This window comes from Hyperolius riggenbachi, chromosome 6, assembly GCF_040937935.1.
Source record: "Hyperolius riggenbachi isolate aHypRig1 chromosome 6, aHypRig1.pri, whole genome shotgun sequence".
Taxonomy (NCBI): domain Eukaryota; kingdom Metazoa; phylum Chordata; class Amphibia; order Anura; family Hyperoliidae; genus Hyperolius; species Hyperolius riggenbachi.
In genome coordinates this window covers 247,382,372-247,402,974 of record NC_090651.1, presented here as the reverse complement: position 1 = coordinate 247,402,974, position 20,603 = coordinate 247,382,372, and the positions used below count along the sequence as shown (strand labels likewise).

The 20,603-nt window shown below is 42.1% G+C and overlaps 1 protein-coding gene across 1 annotated transcript in view; it reads right to left on the bottom strand.

The window, feature by feature from the left end:
- Window positions 1–20,603, bottom strand: part of PRKCZ (protein kinase C zeta) — a 368,822-nt gene that overhangs the window by 323,746 nt on the left and 24,473 nt on the right. The window contains exon 2 of the mRNA XM_068240660.1: window positions 18,046–18,221. Within this exon, the coding sequence (XP_068096761.1) occupies window positions 18,046–18,116 (71 nt within the window). The 5' untranslated portion in view covers window positions 18,117–18,221. The remainder of the gene's footprint in view (window positions 1–18,045; window positions 18,222–20,603) is intronic.

Genomic DNA, 20,603 nt, shown 5'->3' with positions numbered 1-20,603 from the left:
ACAGCTTGTGTTTAAAGACTAGTACACATATTGGATAAAAATCATTTGAAATTTACTGACGAGCAATAGATATTGTCATATCAGACATCAATCAATGTGGAAAATAAAGCCAAATAACCTTAGAAGGACAACGACGAGCGTCAGATATTGTGTATTGTGGCATATTCTGGCCGGAGATAGCACACTGGAAGCAGAACTGTCACGCCCTGCTGCACGGTCTGCAGTGCATACATTTAAAAATGGCATGGGCAAGTTTGGGTGCTTAATCTCCTGCCCGCACCAAATATAATTTCCCCTCCGAGTTGTAGCAATTTTGGGGGGCAGGGGAAGAGATGTAATTTTTTTCTGATTTGAGCTCCAGCTACCGCCTACGCCCAAATTAGTCACTAAACGCTGCTATAGCTGAAATTCTCATTACAGCCTATGGCAGCGCACAAATGATCAGCCAGCAATCGCATTGCACTGCAGGCAAAGCAGCCAATAATTTGCCGATTCGCCTGCAGGGGGCCAAAAATAAATTATGAGACTCATTGGCCCAAAAATCTAAATATTATGTAACTTAACCTTCCTGGCGTTCAATTGTTGCAGACTTTTGTCCGCAGGGGGGCTATTTAAAAAAAAAAAAAAAAAAAAAAACCATGTGTCCCGCCCCTGATCGCCGCCGGCTATAATTACCACTCCGGGATCCCGCAAGAGCCATAACTTCTTTCAGCTTTGGTCGTCGCTATTGACGTCATTGATGTCATGCGCAGTCCCGATCCTTGCCATAGCGACACCTGGTGGTGAAGGAAGAGGCTGTGCCAGCGGGGGGGCTTGGGTTGGAGGGTTTGTATAACGCCGCCAATCACGGCGATCGGGGGGGGGGGGGGGGGCTTGAAATCTCCCTGGGAAATGCTATTCCCTCCGACGGTAATTGACAGGTGGAGCTCGTCCATACCGCTCTGGAGGTTAAGTACGCAGTCTCTGTTCCATGGAGACAGTCAACCTTCTTTCTACAATTCCTCCACATCCTCTGGAACTCCTGCTCCACCATTTCCTCCGGGTATCCACTTTGTATCAACCTCTGACTCAATTCCTGACCCTCCCTTTCAAAATCGCTGTCTAATGTACTTTCTCTTATGCCTATGGAATTTGCCCCTAGGAACTGCTCGTTTTTGAGAGATCAAATGGTGACTGGAATAGTGGAGCAGGGTGGTCCCTGCTGTGGGTTTCCGATATGTCATCGTTAATCTATTCTCTTCCCTACAGATTGTCAGATCTAGGAATGTCAACTTTGAATCGCTCGCCTCATGACTGAACTTTAAATTTCGCTCATTATTGCCTAGCTCAGACATAAATTGGTCTAATTGGTCTTTCGTTCCCCGCCAGACCATGAGCACGTCATCTATGAACCTAAACCATATGTGGACATGCCGCTGGAGGAGGTCCATGGGGTAGACATCCTGCCACTCCCACAGCCCCAGATGTAAACAAGCGTAGGCCGGCGCGCAGGATGGTATGGCCATACAGTAACAATAGGGTATGTGTGCAAGCCGGCGGTGTGCGCGGGTGGTGGGCCCACATTTATGTAAATGAGCAAATGGTGGACTGGTTTGATTGGCATAGGCGTGAGCTGGGCGATCGTAACTCAGTTATAACCTTTGCATTGACAGTGGGATGATCTACATCTAATCGCTCACTACAGTCATGACCGTGATTTTATGGGGAAGGTTGTAATTTTGCTAATGCTGGGAATTGTTTGTATTCACTAATAAAAATTATATGTAATGCACATGCAGAGACAGCAGTTTATTTTGTGGAGGCATGGCGATTCAGGGTACTGTAGTCTCTCCTCTTGTATGAGTGGTGCATTTAATTAAGTGTTGGCCCTCCAATTAGATTTTTGGATATACTTCTTTCTACAAATTCAGAAAATGTAAATACTTGCTGAATTTATAAAATTAACATTGGAAATTCAATTATGATACTGAATGGTTATCTTGGTCTCTAAGCTCCTCCTGGGAAGGAATGGTTTTCAATAGAAGGGAAGCAAACAAAACCGGCACTACTGGAATGCAAGCAGTAAATAATTTCAAATTTATTGGAACACCATAGACAGTCACACAACCTTTTGGACCAAATGATCTTTGACAAAGCTAATTTGGACTGTAATGTTGTGTGACTCATACATGGTGTTCCAATAAATTTGGATTTACTTTCTACTTGTAATTAGGTATACCTTTATATGTAGACTAACACCGATCGTGGATCTTGGCATCCTTGTCATCTTTGTTAACTCCCTGAGCTAAACCGTTATAGGGCCTGATCCAATTCACTTTTTATCCTAAGTTTTCTCCTATGAGAATTTTTCATCTTCTGTTTAAAATAACTTTTCAAAAGTATCAAAAAGTAGGTGAAAAAATTCTGTCAAAATTATTCTGAGTATTTTCTTGTTTGCTGCTGCTGCTTTTATTAAGAAAACGTTGATTGGACCGGGCCCATAGAGTGGCAAGTCTGACCACCTTTCCCTCTCCAGTATACAAGAGAAGGGCACAGCAGTCATGCAACTGTTCAGCACTGATGACGTACACAGGTTTTCACGTGCTTAAAGTAAACCCAAATTAAAAATACAAGATTTCAGAAATAAAATCTATTTTCTAAATTATAATAAGAAATGGCAGCCTTTTTTCAGCTGCATGACGACACATAAAATATTTTACATTTATTGGAGGAACCCCTCCCTTCCTTTCATATGGCCGGGACAGAATCTGGCAAACTGGTAGAATAGGTGGTGTCCGGCAATGGAGGAATTGCTAATGGCTGCCACCTGTATAACCCTAGTTGTGAAAAGAAGTGTGAAAAGCATGCACTGAAAATGCTCATAGGCTTGAAGGAGTGTTTATTTATCTTTGTATGTGTCAGAGTGGTGCAACTAAATATTTTGAATTAAAAAAAATGTTTGGTTTGGGTCCGCTTTAAAGGAGTTCTGTGGCAGTCTAAAACTCAAACAAGCTGACACTTACCTGGGGCTTCTATCAACCCCCTGCAGCGGTAATGTCCCACGCCATCCTCTTCTGCTGCACCACTCCCCGCCACCGATCCCGGTTTAATCACGCGAGTGATTACGCTGCACGTCCACGCGTCATTGGAGCTTACTGCGCAGGCGCAGCACAAGAAATCTTCATACTGCGCAGTAAGCTCTCGATGACGCGCACGGGATGGAGTAGTATTCATCTAGTATTAAACCGGGACTGGCGGCGGGGAACGGAGCATCGGAGGAGGGAGGTGCGGGACATTACTGCTGCAGGGGGCTGAAAGAAGCCCCAGGTAGGGATCAGCTAGTTCGATTTTTAGACTGCCACAGAACCCCTTTAAGTGCACCTTATGCAGCCTTGCATCCTGCCTCCTAAGATCTCTCCATTTCCAAGCGCGATTTTGCATTTCCTAGTCTTTTTCATAGCATGTACAGTCGCTTATCCTAAAGGATTTTTTTTAATGATAAAACCAGCCCTAGCTCTTAACCAGAGTAATAATAGACTGCAACATACAGACATGTAATATTAGTATGAAATAGGACATATAAAGTGAGTCAGAAAGGCCAGAGTAGAATTTATCCAATTGTTTGTCAGATGAATGTTGTAAATCTAATGAACCAGTGCGAGTTATAGTTTTACAGGGCATAACAAAAGGATGTGACATCATTACTTAGCCGGCAGAAGGTGTGACACCTGCCAATGTAACAAGGTCATGTGCTGTAAATTATATGACACTATAACATTTAAAAAAATAAATATAGAATGTAGTAATGATCTATTCAACCTCTCTCAAAATAGAGTCTTGTTTTAAAGTGGCCCAGTATTCAGATTCTGTGCAGTAAAGCAAACCTGTGAGAACACAAATTTTTTCAATCACATCTTGCGATTAGTCCATATGTGGATTCAACAGAGTATTTCTTTACTCTGCGATTGCCTTTTTTCTTATACGTGTGGAGTAAGACTTAAAATAAGGCTGAAGCAAAAAAGAGAGAGGGGGAAGGCTCTGGGTCCTACAGAGCCTTTCCAGTCTTCTCCTCGTCCCATCGTTCCTGTGCTGGCTCCCCTGTTAGCAGTCTCTCGGCCCATGGGTCAGAGACTACTCTCTTCCGCTGCAGCTGGTCTTCGGGAGCACAAAGCCTCCCGCAGTGGGAGGGAAGGGATGGGAAGGCTCTATAGGACCCAGAGCCTTTCCTTAGGGGAAGTATTTTATTATTATTATTATTATTATTATTATTTTTCCTTCAGACTTGCTTTAAAGTAAACCTGAAATGAAAGGAATATGGAGGCTGTCATCTTCATTCTATAACAATACCAGTTGCTCGATTTCTGTGTTGATGATCTGCCTCAAATTCTTTTAAAAGACATCCAAAGTGACGTGACATGAGGAGATAGAAGTGTATGTACAGTGTCAAGCACACAAATGACTATGCTGTGTTCCTTTTTGTTCTTTCTCTGCCTGAAAGAGTTACAAATCACGTATGCAAGTGACAGATTCTGTCCGGGTCGCCTATAGAACAACCTTCACTAATAAGGAATTACAGCCATAAAACACTTTCCTGGCAGAAAATGGCTTCTGAGAGAAGGAAGGATATAAAAAGGGTCAATCGTTCATACATTTTAGCTCTAGCATATTTCAATGAATGGGTCTGCGAGAAGAGACAATGAAACAGTAAAAACTTAAAACGTAGATTTAAATATAAAATAAAACTGTGAGATGGCTAAAAAAAGTGATTTTTAGGAGGACGACAGACAATTGTTTAGCTCATAAATTTTCAACTCAGATGTCTTTTAAGGCACTGGCCCAGAATGAGCATGCAGATCAGATACTGTGACTCTGGTATAACTCCACTGGCTTACATGCTTGTTGCAGGTGTGCGATTCAAACAACTATAGCCAAAATCTCAGCATGACAGCCAGGGAACTAGCATTGTTTATAAGGGAATGAAGATGGCAGCTTTCATATTCCACTCACTTCAGATTCCGTTTAAACTAAGTTATAAGTTGTGCCTGCCTCCTTCCTTATGCCTGTTACACACCATGCAATTTCCTGTCAGGTAGACGGGTCGAATCTATTATATCCGACAGGTCCGATCTGATTTCACATAGTTTTTCTGATCTATTTTGTATAGAAGTGATCGGAAAATTGTTCGGAAATTAGATCTTTCGGAAATAATCGATTTAACCTGTCTTTCTGATGGTAAATTGCATGGGGTGTACCAGACATTACACAGGTGCTTTCATAGGCAAGCTGTCACCACCTCCAGTCATTTCAGACAGTATAAGTTCGTATCAATATTCAGTTCACTTAGGACAGCTTTTCCTGGAAGAGAGAAATCTATCCCAGAGCTCTAATGCTTATGATTTTTTTTGTTCAGCGGTAAATAAGCATTGTAAAATGAACCAGCAGTAGTTTCCACACTAAGAAAAGCAAATGCAGGGCATACAGGCACATACTCACTCCTTCCCCGTCACAAAGGCTTTTGTGTAGTCTGACAATTATGCCTTTGCAAAAGATATAGGGAACATGGGTTTTGTTTTGTGTCTTAGGTATTGGTCCCACATTTTTTTTTCTTTTTCAAGATTTAAATGGGGACATTCAACATAATTTAGCAATGCTTCAATAGATTAAAAAGTGAGCGATAATCCTTTTAAAGAATAAGCATTTCCATCATAAAAAGTTCATACAGTTATAGATCACGTAACTCTGGCTAATTATCCAAGTGCATCAACTTTCATAACCTAACAAATGTTTTGTTGCCTACTAGCAGCTTCCTCAGAGGCCCAACATGGGCAGTTTAAAGTAGATTTCAGCCAAATACATATATCAAACGTCCGGTAATCTAAGTGATAGGAGGTAAGGTTTCCAAAGGTATGCTTAGAAAGAAAGCCTTTGATTATAGATAATCTAATTTATATTCCAACGCTCTTTGAGGTAATAGCTAGTCCTGAGTGCAAAGGAGTGTCATGATCCTCTGTGCCTCAGAGTAGTGCATTGCTAACTGTCACCAGAAGCACAGACAATGGCTTCAATTCACGCTTATCTCCTGTCTTTAATAACGTTTCTAGAGTCATCACCATGGTGATGAGGCATGTAGTATTTAGGAACCATTTTACCTCAGGCAAACCTAAAATTAACTCTTCTGTCTTTAAATTAACTCTTCAATCCTTAAAATAACTCCAGAATTCTAACAGGCTGTTCATTAACGGAGTGTGAAAATAACTACAGAGGAGGTAACGTAAGGAATGAAGAGTTAAGAAATATCTCACTGTGTGGTGGCACGTTTTCTCTTGCCTTATCTCCAGCATGATCTTAGTGAATTGAGGCCAATGTTATGCATGGTAATGTGGTATTACTGCAAGTAGCGTTCCAGTCTCTAAAATTCAGGCATCTGAATGAAGAGCTTGCACATCTCTGTTGCATGCTTTCTGCTCAACAGAGCAAGGTCCATAAAAGCAGTACCAAGGAAAGAGCTTGTTATACATATGTACAGGTTCTTCATCTAGGCACCAGAACCTTAGATGAGCTGACTTGACAACTGGGAGGATAAAAGGACATCGGCCTCAATTCCCTAAGCTTAACTCCTGTCTTTCATAACGTTTCTAGAGTTATTACCATGGTGATAAGACATGTAGTATTCAGGACACATTTTACCTCAGGCAAACCTAAAGTTAACTGTTCAATCCTTAAAATAACTCCAGAGTTCTAAAATTAAAGACAGGCTGTTAATTAACTGCGTGTGAAAATAACTACAGAGGAGGTAACTTAAGGAATGAAGAGATAAGATAACTCTCACTGTGGTGGCACGTTTTCTCCTGCCTTATTATCTCCAGCATGATCTTATTGAATTGAGGCCATTGACTGGCTAAACAGCACTTTAATAACATAGTTTGAAAGTCTTCCAGCAGAGGGCGCAGTGAAGTTCTGATCCATTTCTATAGTAACTATTCTCATCTTCATTGTGTCTCATCATTTACAGCCCTCTCATTAAAAATAACTAACGATAGGATTGTTCTTAAAAAGCCCATACTATTAAAAAAATATATAATTCTGTAAGAAACTCTCTACACTTCATATTTTGAAAGAAGTTTTAAACAATAAAAAGATACAAAATGATTTGCAATTTACAATGATGTTCTAGCCATCTGTTTCAACAGGCATCTCAATGGCAATTCTGATTTTTTTTGTTGCCCTGTTAGAATGACTCAAATTTTGTTGTTTAAAGCATAGATCTCCAACCCTGTCCTCCAGTCTTACCAACAATACATGTTTTGCAGAAAACCACACACATTCACTGGTGAGGCAATTTGTGCTGCATCACAGCTAATTAGCTACCTCTGGATTTCTACAAAACATGCACTGTTGGTGGGCCCTGAGGACAGGGTTGGGGAACACTGGTTTAAAGAGAATCTGTATTGTTAAAATCGCACAAAAGTAAACATACCAGTGTGTTAGGGGACATTTCCTATTACCCTCTGTCACAATTTCGCCGCTCCCCGCCGCATTAAATGTAGTCAAAAACAGTTTTAAAAAGTTTGTTTATAAACAAACAAAATGGCCACCAAAACAGGAAGTAGATTGATGTACAATATGTCCACACATAGAAAATACATCCATACACAAGCAGGCTGTATACAGCTTTCCTTTTGAATCTCAAAAGATCATTTGTGTGTTTACCTTCTATCCCCTTCTTCTCTCATGCACTGAACATTACAGGCTTCCTGCAGACAGCTCTGCCTGTGCCTGTGTTTGTAATCCCTCAGTATGTGTCAGCCATCTACTTTCACAGAGGAGGATTTTTATCCAGCTCTCTTCTATTACTGATAAAATAGCAGAGAAGCTGCTGGCTTATGTAAATAAAACACACACTAGAGTATGCATAGAGGAACAGACCAGCACTGAAGAACTTGGCAGCCTTCCAGACACAGGCCGACAAGTCTGACAGGGGAAAGATACATTGATTTATTACAGAAACTGTAATAGTACAAAGTGCTGCAGTGAGCCAGAACACATTAGAATAGGTTTAGGAACTTGTAGGATGGTAGAAAAAACGTTGTCATTTGTGTTAGAGTCACTTTAAAGGAAAGCAGAGACTAAATAAAATAAGTTTTATACATACCTGGAGCTTCATCCAGCCCCATCCGCATGGATCCCTCCCACAATGCCATCTTCAGCCTTCTCTTTTGCCAGTACCGGGTGCTGTAACGTCTGCAAGTCGTGACCAGTCTGACGCAAGAGAAGCAGGGCTGTGGAGTCGGTCCAAAAATTGACCGACTCCGACTCCTCAGTTTAGGATTCCACCGACTCCGACTCCACGACTCCGACTCCTCTAATTTGCATATTACAATTTTGTTGATTAAAAGTATGTAACATGAAATTCGTCTCTTAACTGCCAACGCTTAGGAATTTTACAAGACAACTGAAGTGAGAAGGATATGTAGACTACTATATTTATTCCCTTTAGACTAAAACTAGTCCTTGGTAAGAGTACTTGTAAAAGGTACAAACCGGAACAAAGAACATCTATCAGGCCCTAGGCAATGTAAGTGTGGGTACATGTAAGAATGATGTGCAGGTACTCTGCAGGGGAATGAGGAGATTGTAAACAGACAACACCTCTGTGTTCAATGTGCACAGCATTCTCAGTGGATTCCCTGCAGCTCTGTGGGGAGAGCATATGTAGAGTTTAGTACTATTGTGTAACAAAGTAAACCTGAGACAGATGAAATTAAAGTTTTATACATACCTGGGGCTTCCTCCAGCCGCCTTCAGGATAATCAGTCCCTCGTTGTCCTCCTCCGCCACCTGGATCTTCTGCTATGAGTCCAGGTACTTGAGCCAGTCAGGCGTAGTGCGCATGCACACACTCCGCCGCCAGGAGCATACTACACCTGTGCAGCACTATTGCGCAGGTGCAGAATGTTCCTGGCTGTGGGAGCGGCATGCGGCCGGACAGCGCTGACTGGCTGAATTACCAGGACTCATAGCAGAAGAACCGGGTGGTGGAGGACAGCGAGGGACTGATTAGCCTGAAGGGGGCTGGAGGAAGCCCCAGGTATGTATAAAACTTTACTTTTCATCCGTCTCAGTTACCCTTTAATATGTAGTCACCAAATTTTAACAACATATCAAATTATTTGATTTCATCAGCAAAGGGAGTGCAGACATTTGCATAAATCAGCATCAATGCAGAATTATTTCCATCTTGTTGACCATCTCTATTAGTGACACAGCTACACATCAGGTTTTATTCTTACAGCATAGATGTTATTTAGTATATATAAGAGATTCCTGTGTACACATCATATATACAGTCACAATCAGATATGTATATCTGACCTTAAAAATACGGGGACTGCTTTATTGAAGCAGCATAAGTAACTAATTTTGATTGGTTTATTTCATTTTTGTGGACTAAGCACAGCTATTACTGTATATATATACTGTATATATACATTATTTTTAATGACTATTATCTGAGAAATAGAACATTTTATCATATTTTCTATTTTAATTAGTTACAAATTCATTAGGAGTCGGTGCATTTTTTCCCGACTCCGACTCCAGGCACCCAAAATTGCCCGACTCCACGACTCCAACTCCACAGCCCTGAAGAGAAGTGTGCTCTCTACGTATCACTCTGGCGGCTGCCGGAGAGATACGTAGAAAGCGCACTTCTCTTGCGTCCGACTAGCCACGACTGCTGGAAAAACTGGGGGCGGTGGCGTGGGAGCAATCCATGCAGAAGGGGCTGGAGGAAGCCCCAGGTATGTATAAAACTTTTATGGTATCCCGTCTCTGGTACACTTTAAAAAGGAACTCCAGTGAAAATAATGTAGTAAAAAAGCTTAATTTTTACAATAATTATGTATAAATGATTTCTTCGCCCCGATTTACATTCTGACATTTATCACATGGTGATATTTTTATTGCTGGCAGGTGATGTCACTGGAAGGAGATGTTGCTTGCATTTTTGGAGCGTACTGCGCAGGTACAGACCATACTGCGCCTGCGCAGTATGCTCCTGGTGACATCAGCACGAGTGAGTACACGGCAACGCAGGTACAGTGATTTTCAGACTTTAAAGTCTGAAATTCCAGAAGTGAACTGGAGGCAGGGCGGAGCATTGGTGAGTGGCTGCGTGGGCACAGGATTAGGGTTGCAACAGTATGAAATTCCATCGTATGATAACCGTCAAAAAAAAGAGAAAAAAAAAAAGAAAAATACCACGGTATTACGATATACGGTTTTATACAATTATTTGGACCCGGGGCCCCCCTCTGTAGCCAGTGGTAGGTGGCCAGGGCTAGGTGTAGCCAGTAATAGGTGGCCGCAGTATTCGTAGCCAGGGATAGGTGTAGCCAATAATAGGTAGGCAGGGATAGGTGTAGCCAGTAGTAGGAGCTCGCAGGATAGGTAGCAAGGGACAGGTGTATCCAGTAGTAGGTGCTCGCAAGATAGGTGTAGCCAGTAGTAGGTGCTCGCAGCAAAGGAAACCTGGGACAGGTGTAGCCAGTAGTAGGAGCTCGCAGGATAGGTAGCAAGGGACAGGTGTATCCAGTAGTAGGTGCTCGCAAGATAGGTGTAGCCAGTAGTAGGTGCTCGCAGCAAAGGAAACCAGGGACAGGTGTAGCCAGTAGTAGGTGCTCGCAGGATAGGTAGCCAGGGAAAGGTGTAGCCAGTAGTAGGAGCTCGCATTATAGGTGTAGCCAGTATAGGTGCTTGCAGCAAAGGTAGCTAGGGAAAGGTGTATCCAGTAGTAGGTGCTCGCAGCATAAGTAGCCAGAGATAGGTGTAGCCAGTAGTAGGTGCTCGCAGGATAGGTGTAGCCAGTAGTAGGTGCTCGCAGGATAGGTAGCCAGGGAAAGGTGTAGCCAGTAGTAGGTGCTCGCATTATAGGTGTAGCCAGTAGTAGGTGCTTGCAGCAAAGGTAGCTAGGGAAAGGTGTATCCAGTAGTAGGTGCTTGCAGCATAAGTAGCCAGGGACAGGTGTAGCCAGTAGTAGGTGCTCGCAGGATAGGTAGCCAGGGAAAGGCGTAGCCAGTAGTAGGTGCTCGCATTATAGGTGTAGCCAGTAGTAGGTGCTTGCAGCAAAGGTAGCCAGGGACAGGTGTAGCCAGTAGTAGGTGCTTGCAGCAAAGGTAGCCAAGGACAGGTGTAGCCAGTAGTAGGTGCTTGCAGCATAGGTATCCAGGGACAGGTGTAGCCAGTAGTAGGCGCTCGCAGGATAGGAGTAGCCAGTAGTAGGTGCTTGCAGCAAAGGTAGCCAGGGACAGGTGTAGCTAGTAGTAGGCGCTCGCAGGATAGGTGTAGCCAGTAGTAGGTGCTTGCAGCAAAGGTAGCCAGGGACAGGTGTAGCCAGTAGTAGGTGCTCGCAGCATAGGTAGCCAGAGATAGGTGTAGCCAGAAATAGGTGGCCGCAGCACAGGGACCCGGGGGGAGGGGAAGCAACAGCAAGGATAAATACTCACTTGCTGGCAGCAAGGTCCTTCACCAATGTACGGGCTTCATTCTACTTCCTGTTCTTGCATCATCTTCTAATAGCACCCAGGGGGCGCCGTTTCAGGGAAACGTGATGCAAGAACAGGAAGTACAATGAAGCTAGTACATTGTTCAGGACGGAGCTGGCAGCCTGCAAGTGAGTATTTGTATGCCCGCCGCTGTTCGTGCGTTCGCCCCTGCATCACATCCCTGCCGCTACGTAACCCCTTCCCCCCCAGTCGCCCCACCCCCTAAAACAAGATTGTGCACGGTATTGTTACCGTGCACAAACCGTGGTATATCGTAAAATCGGTATACCGCGGCAACCCTACACAGTATGTCCATTACAAACCCCAGTGTAAGTTCAACTTATTTTCCCCCAACCCCCCTACAGTATTCCTTTAATTTGTTTGGATGGACTAAACTGACCAAGGTATTTAAACTCAAGCAAAGGTATCAGAGACGCATAAAAATACTATTAAGAAAGTATGTTTAGTATGTTGGTACAAAGATGGTTAAATTTAGCTCTGAGTAAGGTAAATCTCCCCACCTAGGATATAAACAACAACATGACAGAAGTGCTAACCCTTCCCCTGTCACCTAAACAGAGTTCTATTGCTTTCCAGATCCTGTCTAGGGGACAGTATAATGTGGGAAAACTCACCAATTACAACACACTACAAAAAAATAAATATAACCTGACATTATCGTAACCCTCACTATACACGACATTTCAAATTATTATGCAAGATGTATTTAAAGAGACACTGAAGCGGAAAAAAAAATATGATATAGTGAATTGGTTGTGTACTATGAATAATTTCTAGAAGATTAGCAGCAAAGAAAATATTCTCATATTTTTATTTTCAGGTATATAGTGTTTTTTCTAACATTGCATCATGCTATAATATGTGCAGATTACACGACATTCAGCATTCAAAATGAGTCTTTCAGAGCAGTCTGTGCATTAATGACCTCTCTTCTAGCAGAGGAAAAGAAACCAGTTCAGACAATAAAAGTCAGATAACAGCCCTCTCCACGACTAAACTTAGTCAGAGAGTTAATGGCTTGTTTGCATAGAGATAACAACTGGAGTTTAACTCTTCCTGTACTGGAAACAATTAGACTGATGTATCTGATCTTAATGTTTTATTTCTTAGCTGTACTACACATACAAATAATATAATTTTTTTTCGCTTCAGTGTCTCTTTAAAGTGGACCTGAACTCAGGGCCAGATTTGTATGCTTTACCACCCAAGGCCACTGTCACCAGCCGCCCCCCTTCAGTATAGGTAGCGAGATGACCCCTCCCCCTTCCCTCCAGTATAGGTAGCCAGAGGACCCCTCCCCCTACCCTCTAGTATAGGTAACCTGAGGACCCGACCCCCAGTATCGGTAATCAGATGACCCCTCGCCCCTTTCCTTCCAGTATAGGTAGCCAGATCAATCCCTTAAACCCCCCCCCTTTTTCTCTGCTCATCTCTAGTGCAGAAGCTTCCTCTTCCTTTCCATCTCAAATGCTGCCCAAGTCCATAGCCACCGGCCACAATGCAAACGTGCACAGAGAGCAAGGTGGCTGCTGCACAGGCATCTAGCAGCAGAGTACCAGGCAAGCACTATCAGGTGCTTGCCTGATCTCTCTGCATTGCAGCATTTGCATGCTTGCAAATGCTGCACCAGTTTAGCCTGCTACTTTGGTGCCCTTGCTCCTGTGGAGCCCTAGGCCATGGCCTAGGCCTAAATCCAGCCCTGCCTGAACTCTTGCACAGGACACAAGGAAAACAGAGTATTTTTATGGAGAAGAGCCTAATTCCCGCTCATCTTCAAGTAATCACAAGTGTAATTTGAGCTCTCAGCTGTGTCAGCACAGAAATTTGTCAATCCTCAGCAGACACAGCTAATATGCAAACACAGGATATCAATCCTTTATCTGCTTCCATGAAAGCAGGAAGTAGACACACTGGAGATTTATTGTAGAAGTTCTGTAAGCTGTAACAAAAAGGTTTTTCTTTAAAAGGTTTTTTATACTGCTGCTTATCTTTTAGATCAGACAGGACGTTCTGAGTTCAGGTATGCTTTAAAAAGAGGATCTGTAACGAAAAAACACTCCCAATGGGGGATACTAACCTTGAGAGGAGGAGGGGGGGGGGGGGGGGGGGAGGAGCCTCTGGATCCTAATGAGGCTTCCCTCATACCTCACCCTCCGGGACCCAGCGCTGGTAGCCCCCGAACACCGGCGAGGTAAATATTTACCTAGCCCGATCCAGCGCAGACACAGTAAAGGCTTTCCAATTGGGCTCAGGTGAAAATAGTCAACCCCGATCGGGTCTGCTCTAGAGCGCAGGCCACTCATGCCTGCGCAGTAGAACAGAAAAAGTCTGGAGTTTCTAACTGACCACTTTCTTCTATGGTACAAAAAGAACAGCGCTTTCTGTGATGAAATCATCTTTGTGCATGACAATACACCATCTCATGCTTCAAGGAATACCTCTACACCATTGGCTGCTATCTGCATTAAAGGAGAGAAGCTCTTGGTGTAGCCCCTTCCCTCCATCCTATTAAGCAAAACATTTATGAGGGTTGGATTTAGTTTACATCCAAACCACAGCTCTGGGAGGCTATTCTGATATCCTGCAAAGAAAATCACACAGAACATCTCCAAAAATGTAAAAGTTCAATGGATGCAAGAATTATGAAGCTGCTACCAAATAAGGGGCCCTATGTTAATATGCAACTTTACCTGTTAAGATATTTTGGAGTGAAATAGGTTTTAATTTCAAGTTAATTTCCTCCTAATGCTGTAAATTCTGAAACTGCTCTGTGTAATAATTTGGAACTAGAATTTTAAGTGTTTTAGGTTTGAAAAACAGAGTAACCAAGCAGCTCGGGGAGACCCAAATCACTAGGAATGTATAGGGGGATTAAAGAGACCGAAAAGCCCTCCTACTAATAAGCAATGCTTAGTGAAATGTGCCTTCTCTAAACAGAAAGAAACTTGCAATAATTCAGCTATAAGTGAACATTTGTGGTTACCCACAATGCACCACTACTAAATATGCAAAGTATCTCTTTCCGCCCCTGTAAGCCAGGCAAGCATCCAGAACCGCTGGTGTATAGCAAGCCTGTAGCTTTAAATATTACAGAGCCACATTAACCCCACATGTAGACAACCTGTTTCGGGCTTTTGGTCCTTATCAGTACATGGCAGCGATTCATATGGCTGCTTGAAAAACATAATGTTCTCATTAGGATGTTTGTTTAGAAACATTCAAATTATACTCGGTTTGAGGACTCAAAAATGATGCTGACTGCTACTTGCATCAACTATTCAGAAAAATAAGAGCGCAGTGTACAAAACTCTTACGGGTATAGATCCACATTAAATGCCATTTCCATAATCCTAAAATAGAATCACATGACATGAAAAAGATAAGTGGATGATAACAGCATGTGCATTCCTTAATACATTCCTAAGTATGTGTTCCAACTGTTTATTAAGCCAATGGGCTGGATCTGCCCTCTGTGACCCAAACATATGTTTTGATTGCGGTTTTCTGGAGCCAGGCAGTGTACTCAGTGGGTGTTACAAGGTGACGTGAGGTTTCTGCATTCCTGCAGAAGAGAGAAATTCTTGCAGGACGAGCTACACCTGTCCTCTGGCTGCTCTTGTAGCTGCTGTCATTTCCGTTACTCCAACATGACTTGGCTAATCTGCTGAGGAATGTGTCAGCTCCCACATGCTGTGTGTAATTTCCATACATACTGCAAGCTGATCAAGACTTTCAAGAATGCATATGTTATATGTAAGGGCTTATTGTCATTAGTCAGCTGTGAGCTATGCAACAATCACAGTGATGCCTTGTGCTTCTAAAGGAGGAGGTTACATGGAATCCTACAAGAGATAATCAGAAAGCAATCTACAAGAGAGAAAAAGATAGCTGCTAGACTTGCAAGAAGACTCGCTCATGAGTCAACCACCTAAACGTTGCCGTATGATGAGCAATAGAGAATTTCTGGTAATTATATACTCCAAAATTGCCATCATGAATTAGAAGAAAAAAAAAAAAATCTTTCCAAAAGGTTCTGAACTATTTCATCTCCTCCTATGGGAAACTTCAGTTCCAAACACAGAAATTCAAAAGTACAGTACAGCTTTCAATATACATGTATTAAAAAGTAATATAAAATGAGTATAAAGGTTATTATTACATCCTTAAAGGGAACCTGAGGTAAGAGTGATGTGAAGGCTGCCATATTTATTTCCATGTAAACAATGCCGGTTGCCTGGCAGTCCTGTTGCTCTTCTGGCATATGTAGTGTCTGAGTCAAAACCCTGGAACAAGCATATGGCTAATCCATATCTTCGATTAGACATCACTAATCAGTTATCCAATATGCAGGACAGTGCACATACAGTGAACAGGTCCTATTTCCTGACTAGACCACTAAAAACTAAAGATGCATTCTAGATGAAGTAATGCCCATATTTCAATGCACTACAAAATTTAGGCTGAATATAAGTGCTGCATCAGATCTGTTTGTAGCTTTCAACTTGCAAAACAGGTACCTAGAAACCGCCAAATGCCCCAGAACCTTCTGCCAAAAGCGGGAACTTGGTTGGAACCTACAATGTTTAGGGACCTAAAATGTGTGGTTTTTTTTTTTTTTAAATCAGATCCTGTTAACATGTAAGCAAGGGTGTACATTGCACAGCCACATCCACTTTTAACCACTGCTCAACAAGCCGATTATTGGCAGAACATTTACCAATCTCACATATGTCTGCCTCTTTTTTTGCCACCACTTATCTTTAGGGCCACACAGCATCTCACGGATTTGGTACCCGGAGAGTCAAAGGGCACTACCACCTCTCCCCCAATCACCACAATATGTACATAATCACAGCAAATAAAATGAAAACGTTTTGTAAAACAAAAAAACAAACAAAAAAAACCTTACACCCAGCACCCACAGCAGTGCTGCAAGCATTAGGTACGATACAGGAATATACATTCAGTGCTTAGTCCACAAAAATGAAATAAACCAATAAAAAAAAAAAAAAAAAAAAAAAAAGTGTTATTTGAGCTGCTGCAATAAAGTAGTGACCAGATTTTTAAGTCAGATATACATATCTGATTGTGACTGTATATCTGATGTGTGCGCAGGATCAGCTGATCTTCCCATCCTTTATGGGTCAATGACTCAAAATATTAGGGGCAACGCATCAGCACTAAAGTCAGGCAACTAGCATGGTTTATAAGGGGGTGAAAATAGCAGCCTACATGTTTCTCCTTCTTTAGGTTCATTTTAAGTTTTGAGATAAACAGGATAAATAGTCAAATACAATTTAAGGTTAAACTGTTATAAAACTCAGCATTTATTTGCTTTAAAAGATTATTTACACCATAAAACCTATTATCACTAAAAATAAAAGGTAGCAGAACAGCATTCAAACAGTTAACACAGCACTTTATTTTTCAGTGGGCAGCTTGTGGCCACATCCAAAGATGTGATATCTTATCTTTTGTTTACCAATTGTAACTCACAAAGGAATGTAAACATTATCAGAGTGCTGGAACTGAGCAGCACACATGATAAAAGCAGAGACAGTTGAGATGAGATATGATCGCTAGATAGATTTTAATATATAAATACAGCAGCTATGCAATAAAATGAAATGGCAGCTTTCAGAGCAGATAAACTGTGCTTTGGGAGCTTGTAATCTGTAAACAGCCTATATTACTTGTGCACAAAAGCAAATATGGTAACTTTACGGGTAATAGAAAGTAGGAAAACACGTTTATTGAATGTTGTTATGACAGAGTTGTATCCCACTTTAAGCTTTGTAGGACTATTTAAAAAAAAAAAAAAAAACTAATAAGTAAACACTGAGAAAATGTGTTTTTCCTGCTTTGTTCATAGTTTTCACTTTAATTTACATATCAATTGGAAAATAAAATTGCCTAAAGAAAGTCTAAATTGTCCTGAAAAAACAAATGACAATCTATCCATTACTTAGGTGTCAGTGATACTGTAATACTGTGACCATAACAAAAAAAACAAAAAAAAAATTAAAAAATAAATAAAAATGTTATGGTCCTTAAAAGGGTCCAGAGCCTGCTGTCCTTAATCCGTTAAACGTGATAACTACTCTGGACCATAAAGGTGATAAACTGTAGATGTGACATGATTAAAAGCCAAAAAAAAAAACAAAAAAAAAAAACTATAGATTCTTTTTATTAACCACTTAGGGACTTCCACTGTTAAAATTTACGCCTCGTTTATGTAGATTTCATCTTCCTTGCCCCCCCCCCCCCCGGTTCCTGTCGCACTTGACAATCCAGTGTTGCAGCCCACTCGCCCTGCTGTCAGACAGTGTCAGTCAGGAGCCTATTTCATTGGATCCTGACCCCATAATCACTGAGCCAAGCACACCTCATTTTTGAAAAAAAAAAAAAAAAAAAAAAAAAAAAAAAAGGAGGCCGCGGGTACACAGATCAGAAAAGCAGTGTTCTTAATTTCTCAAATAAATTAAGCATCTCTTCAACTCACCCATTGTAGTGTGCCTTCATTTTGATGAAGTCTTTAGTTAAATCCATTTTGGACCCCATCCTGCTTGGCATGATACTGTAGAAATCCAGTGCTGGGATAGTCTCAGTACAGACACATGTACAGTCTGAACAGGTCGGACAAGCAGCTACAGCAGTGATCAAACCAGATGGTTACTCCTACAAAGAGAACAAAACAATGAATCACTCTTTACATTCCAATACATTTTATGACAGTGACATGGTCAACTGCGATTAGGAAGGACATGGTTAATCTATTTTAAAGTATCCTAAGTGTGTCACAGCGGACACGTGATACCACTGTAAGTCATTCATATTTCTAGTGTTCTAAGTTGTATGAATGATGTTTGTTAGTAAAGCATAGCGGTGGCTATTTAAGAAATTTTCCTTATAGTGCAAGGAAAAATGTTTAACCAAAACCACTAAACACATTAAAAACATTAAGGGCCCATTTCCACCACAGGCTTGCATTTTACATGTGAAAATTTGCATGCGAGGAGGGAAAATCATGGCTAGCCTGCCTCTACCTGTCTGAAAATGTAACTTTAGCTGAAAGTTAAATTTTCCAAGGAGTGATTACAGTGAGGAGAGGGAACCAGGAGAGACAATGCACAGAGCAGCCTTTCTCAGCCCTTTTACCCTGGAGGAACCCTGCAAATAAATGTTAGATTTCAAGAAACCCCTGCAAACTATTTTTTGATCTTGCGGAACCCCTGCATTTATATTGCAGGAGGCATGGTCTTAAAAAGTAGTTGAGGCTGTTTATTTCACTACCCCCCCCCCCATCACAGGCCACTCATACTGTCTCCTTATCCTAGTGCTTTTTATTGTGCCTATTATTATTCTGACCCCCAATTTAGTGCTACTTTTTACAGTACCCCCTATTATAATGTGCTCTTATACTTCCCCTTTTGATGGGGGAAAATGCCAAGGAACCCCTGCAGAGTACTCAAGGAACCCTGGTTGAGAAAGTCTGGCATAGAGGTATGTAGATCCAGCATAAGCATTCTTCTTGACTTGGGTCAGATATACTTTAACACTTAAATATACTTGTTTAAACATAACTCAAATTAATCGACTTTTGTAATTACTAAAATACATATTAAAATTATGTAAGAATGTTAGTTTGCATAATAGCTCAGCTGGAAATCACACTGGTGACACAGGTACGCACCAGATTTTATTCTTACAGCGGTTTAAAGTGATTTAAGCACCAACGTAAGAGGTTTTTTGTGAATTAACCTCTCCATAAGGTTGGTTCGAAACCATACATGTCAAACTCAAACACACGGGCCAAATCTGGCCCACAGGTGATTTCCCCACTTTGCATTATGTTTGGCTCATTTGAGATCACCTGAGAAGCTATACTGGAGGTAAATCAGAATCAATTTGGCCAAGTTTGCACTTACAAGGAATTTGACTTGGCAGTTGCTTAACAGGCACAAACAAAACAATACACGGACAGACAGTATATACATTACAAGTCAGGCTAGTATGTAAGTTCTAGTGGCAGTAAACAGGGTGAGAAGTGTTCATTTACAGTTCTGTGCTGAATGCTTTCCAGTCCTAGCAGCTCTAGATAACCAGGGAAGTCATATAGGGGAGGGACAGGGAACGCAAGACACCAAGGAACTGCATAGGGGTGGAAGAAAGCATTATACACCAGGGAGCTGTATAGGGGGAAGGAGGGGGGGGGTCACTAGACACCAGAGAACTGTATAGGGGGATGGAGGGGAACTATTAGACACCAGGAAACTTTGTGGGAGAGAGGTCGCCACTAGACATTGAGGTTGGCCCACATCTTGGTCCAAGTGTTCAATTTCGGCCCACTTTGAATTTGACATCCCTGTTCTAAATTGAGCTCCCCTTAGGGAGAGCACCACTATTTTCCTACTGGGCGTTGCTCCTCTGGTCCACCATGCATTCAGGATGCACCATCTTCTCTTCAGACTGGCCACACTGATCACAGTTTGTACAGTGGAGGAAAGTACCTGCTAGACCTACCGGTAGCGGTGTTTCTGTCCTGAAGCTGGGACACGTCCTTAGGAGTTTGGGCACGCCCAGACACCTGTTGAAACACACAGGAAAAAAAGGATTAAAAGCTCCCGCCCTCCCTCTAACCTCAGTGCATAAAAAAGTAAACGACCGGAACACCAGGAAAGAAGAGAGGAGCGAAGCACCTCCTAGTGACCCCTAAACAATTGGCCCCAAGGAAAGTGCGAAGAAAAAAGGGTAGGGTAGCGGACAGTGTCCCAGCTTCAGGACAGAAACACCGCTACCGGTAGGTCTAGCAGGTGCTTTCTCCATCCCTCAGCTGGGACACGTCCTTAGGAGTGATACAAAAGTAATTAACCCACCTAGGGAGGGACTACAGCTTGGAGCACTTTCCTGCCAAACGACAAATCCTGTTGCGACAGTACATCCACTCTATAGTGTTTGACGAAGGTGGAAGGACTTGCCCAGGTCGCCGCCTGACATATCTGCTGAACCGTAGCCCCCGCTCTTTCAGCCCAAGACGTGGAAATGGAACGGGTTGAATGT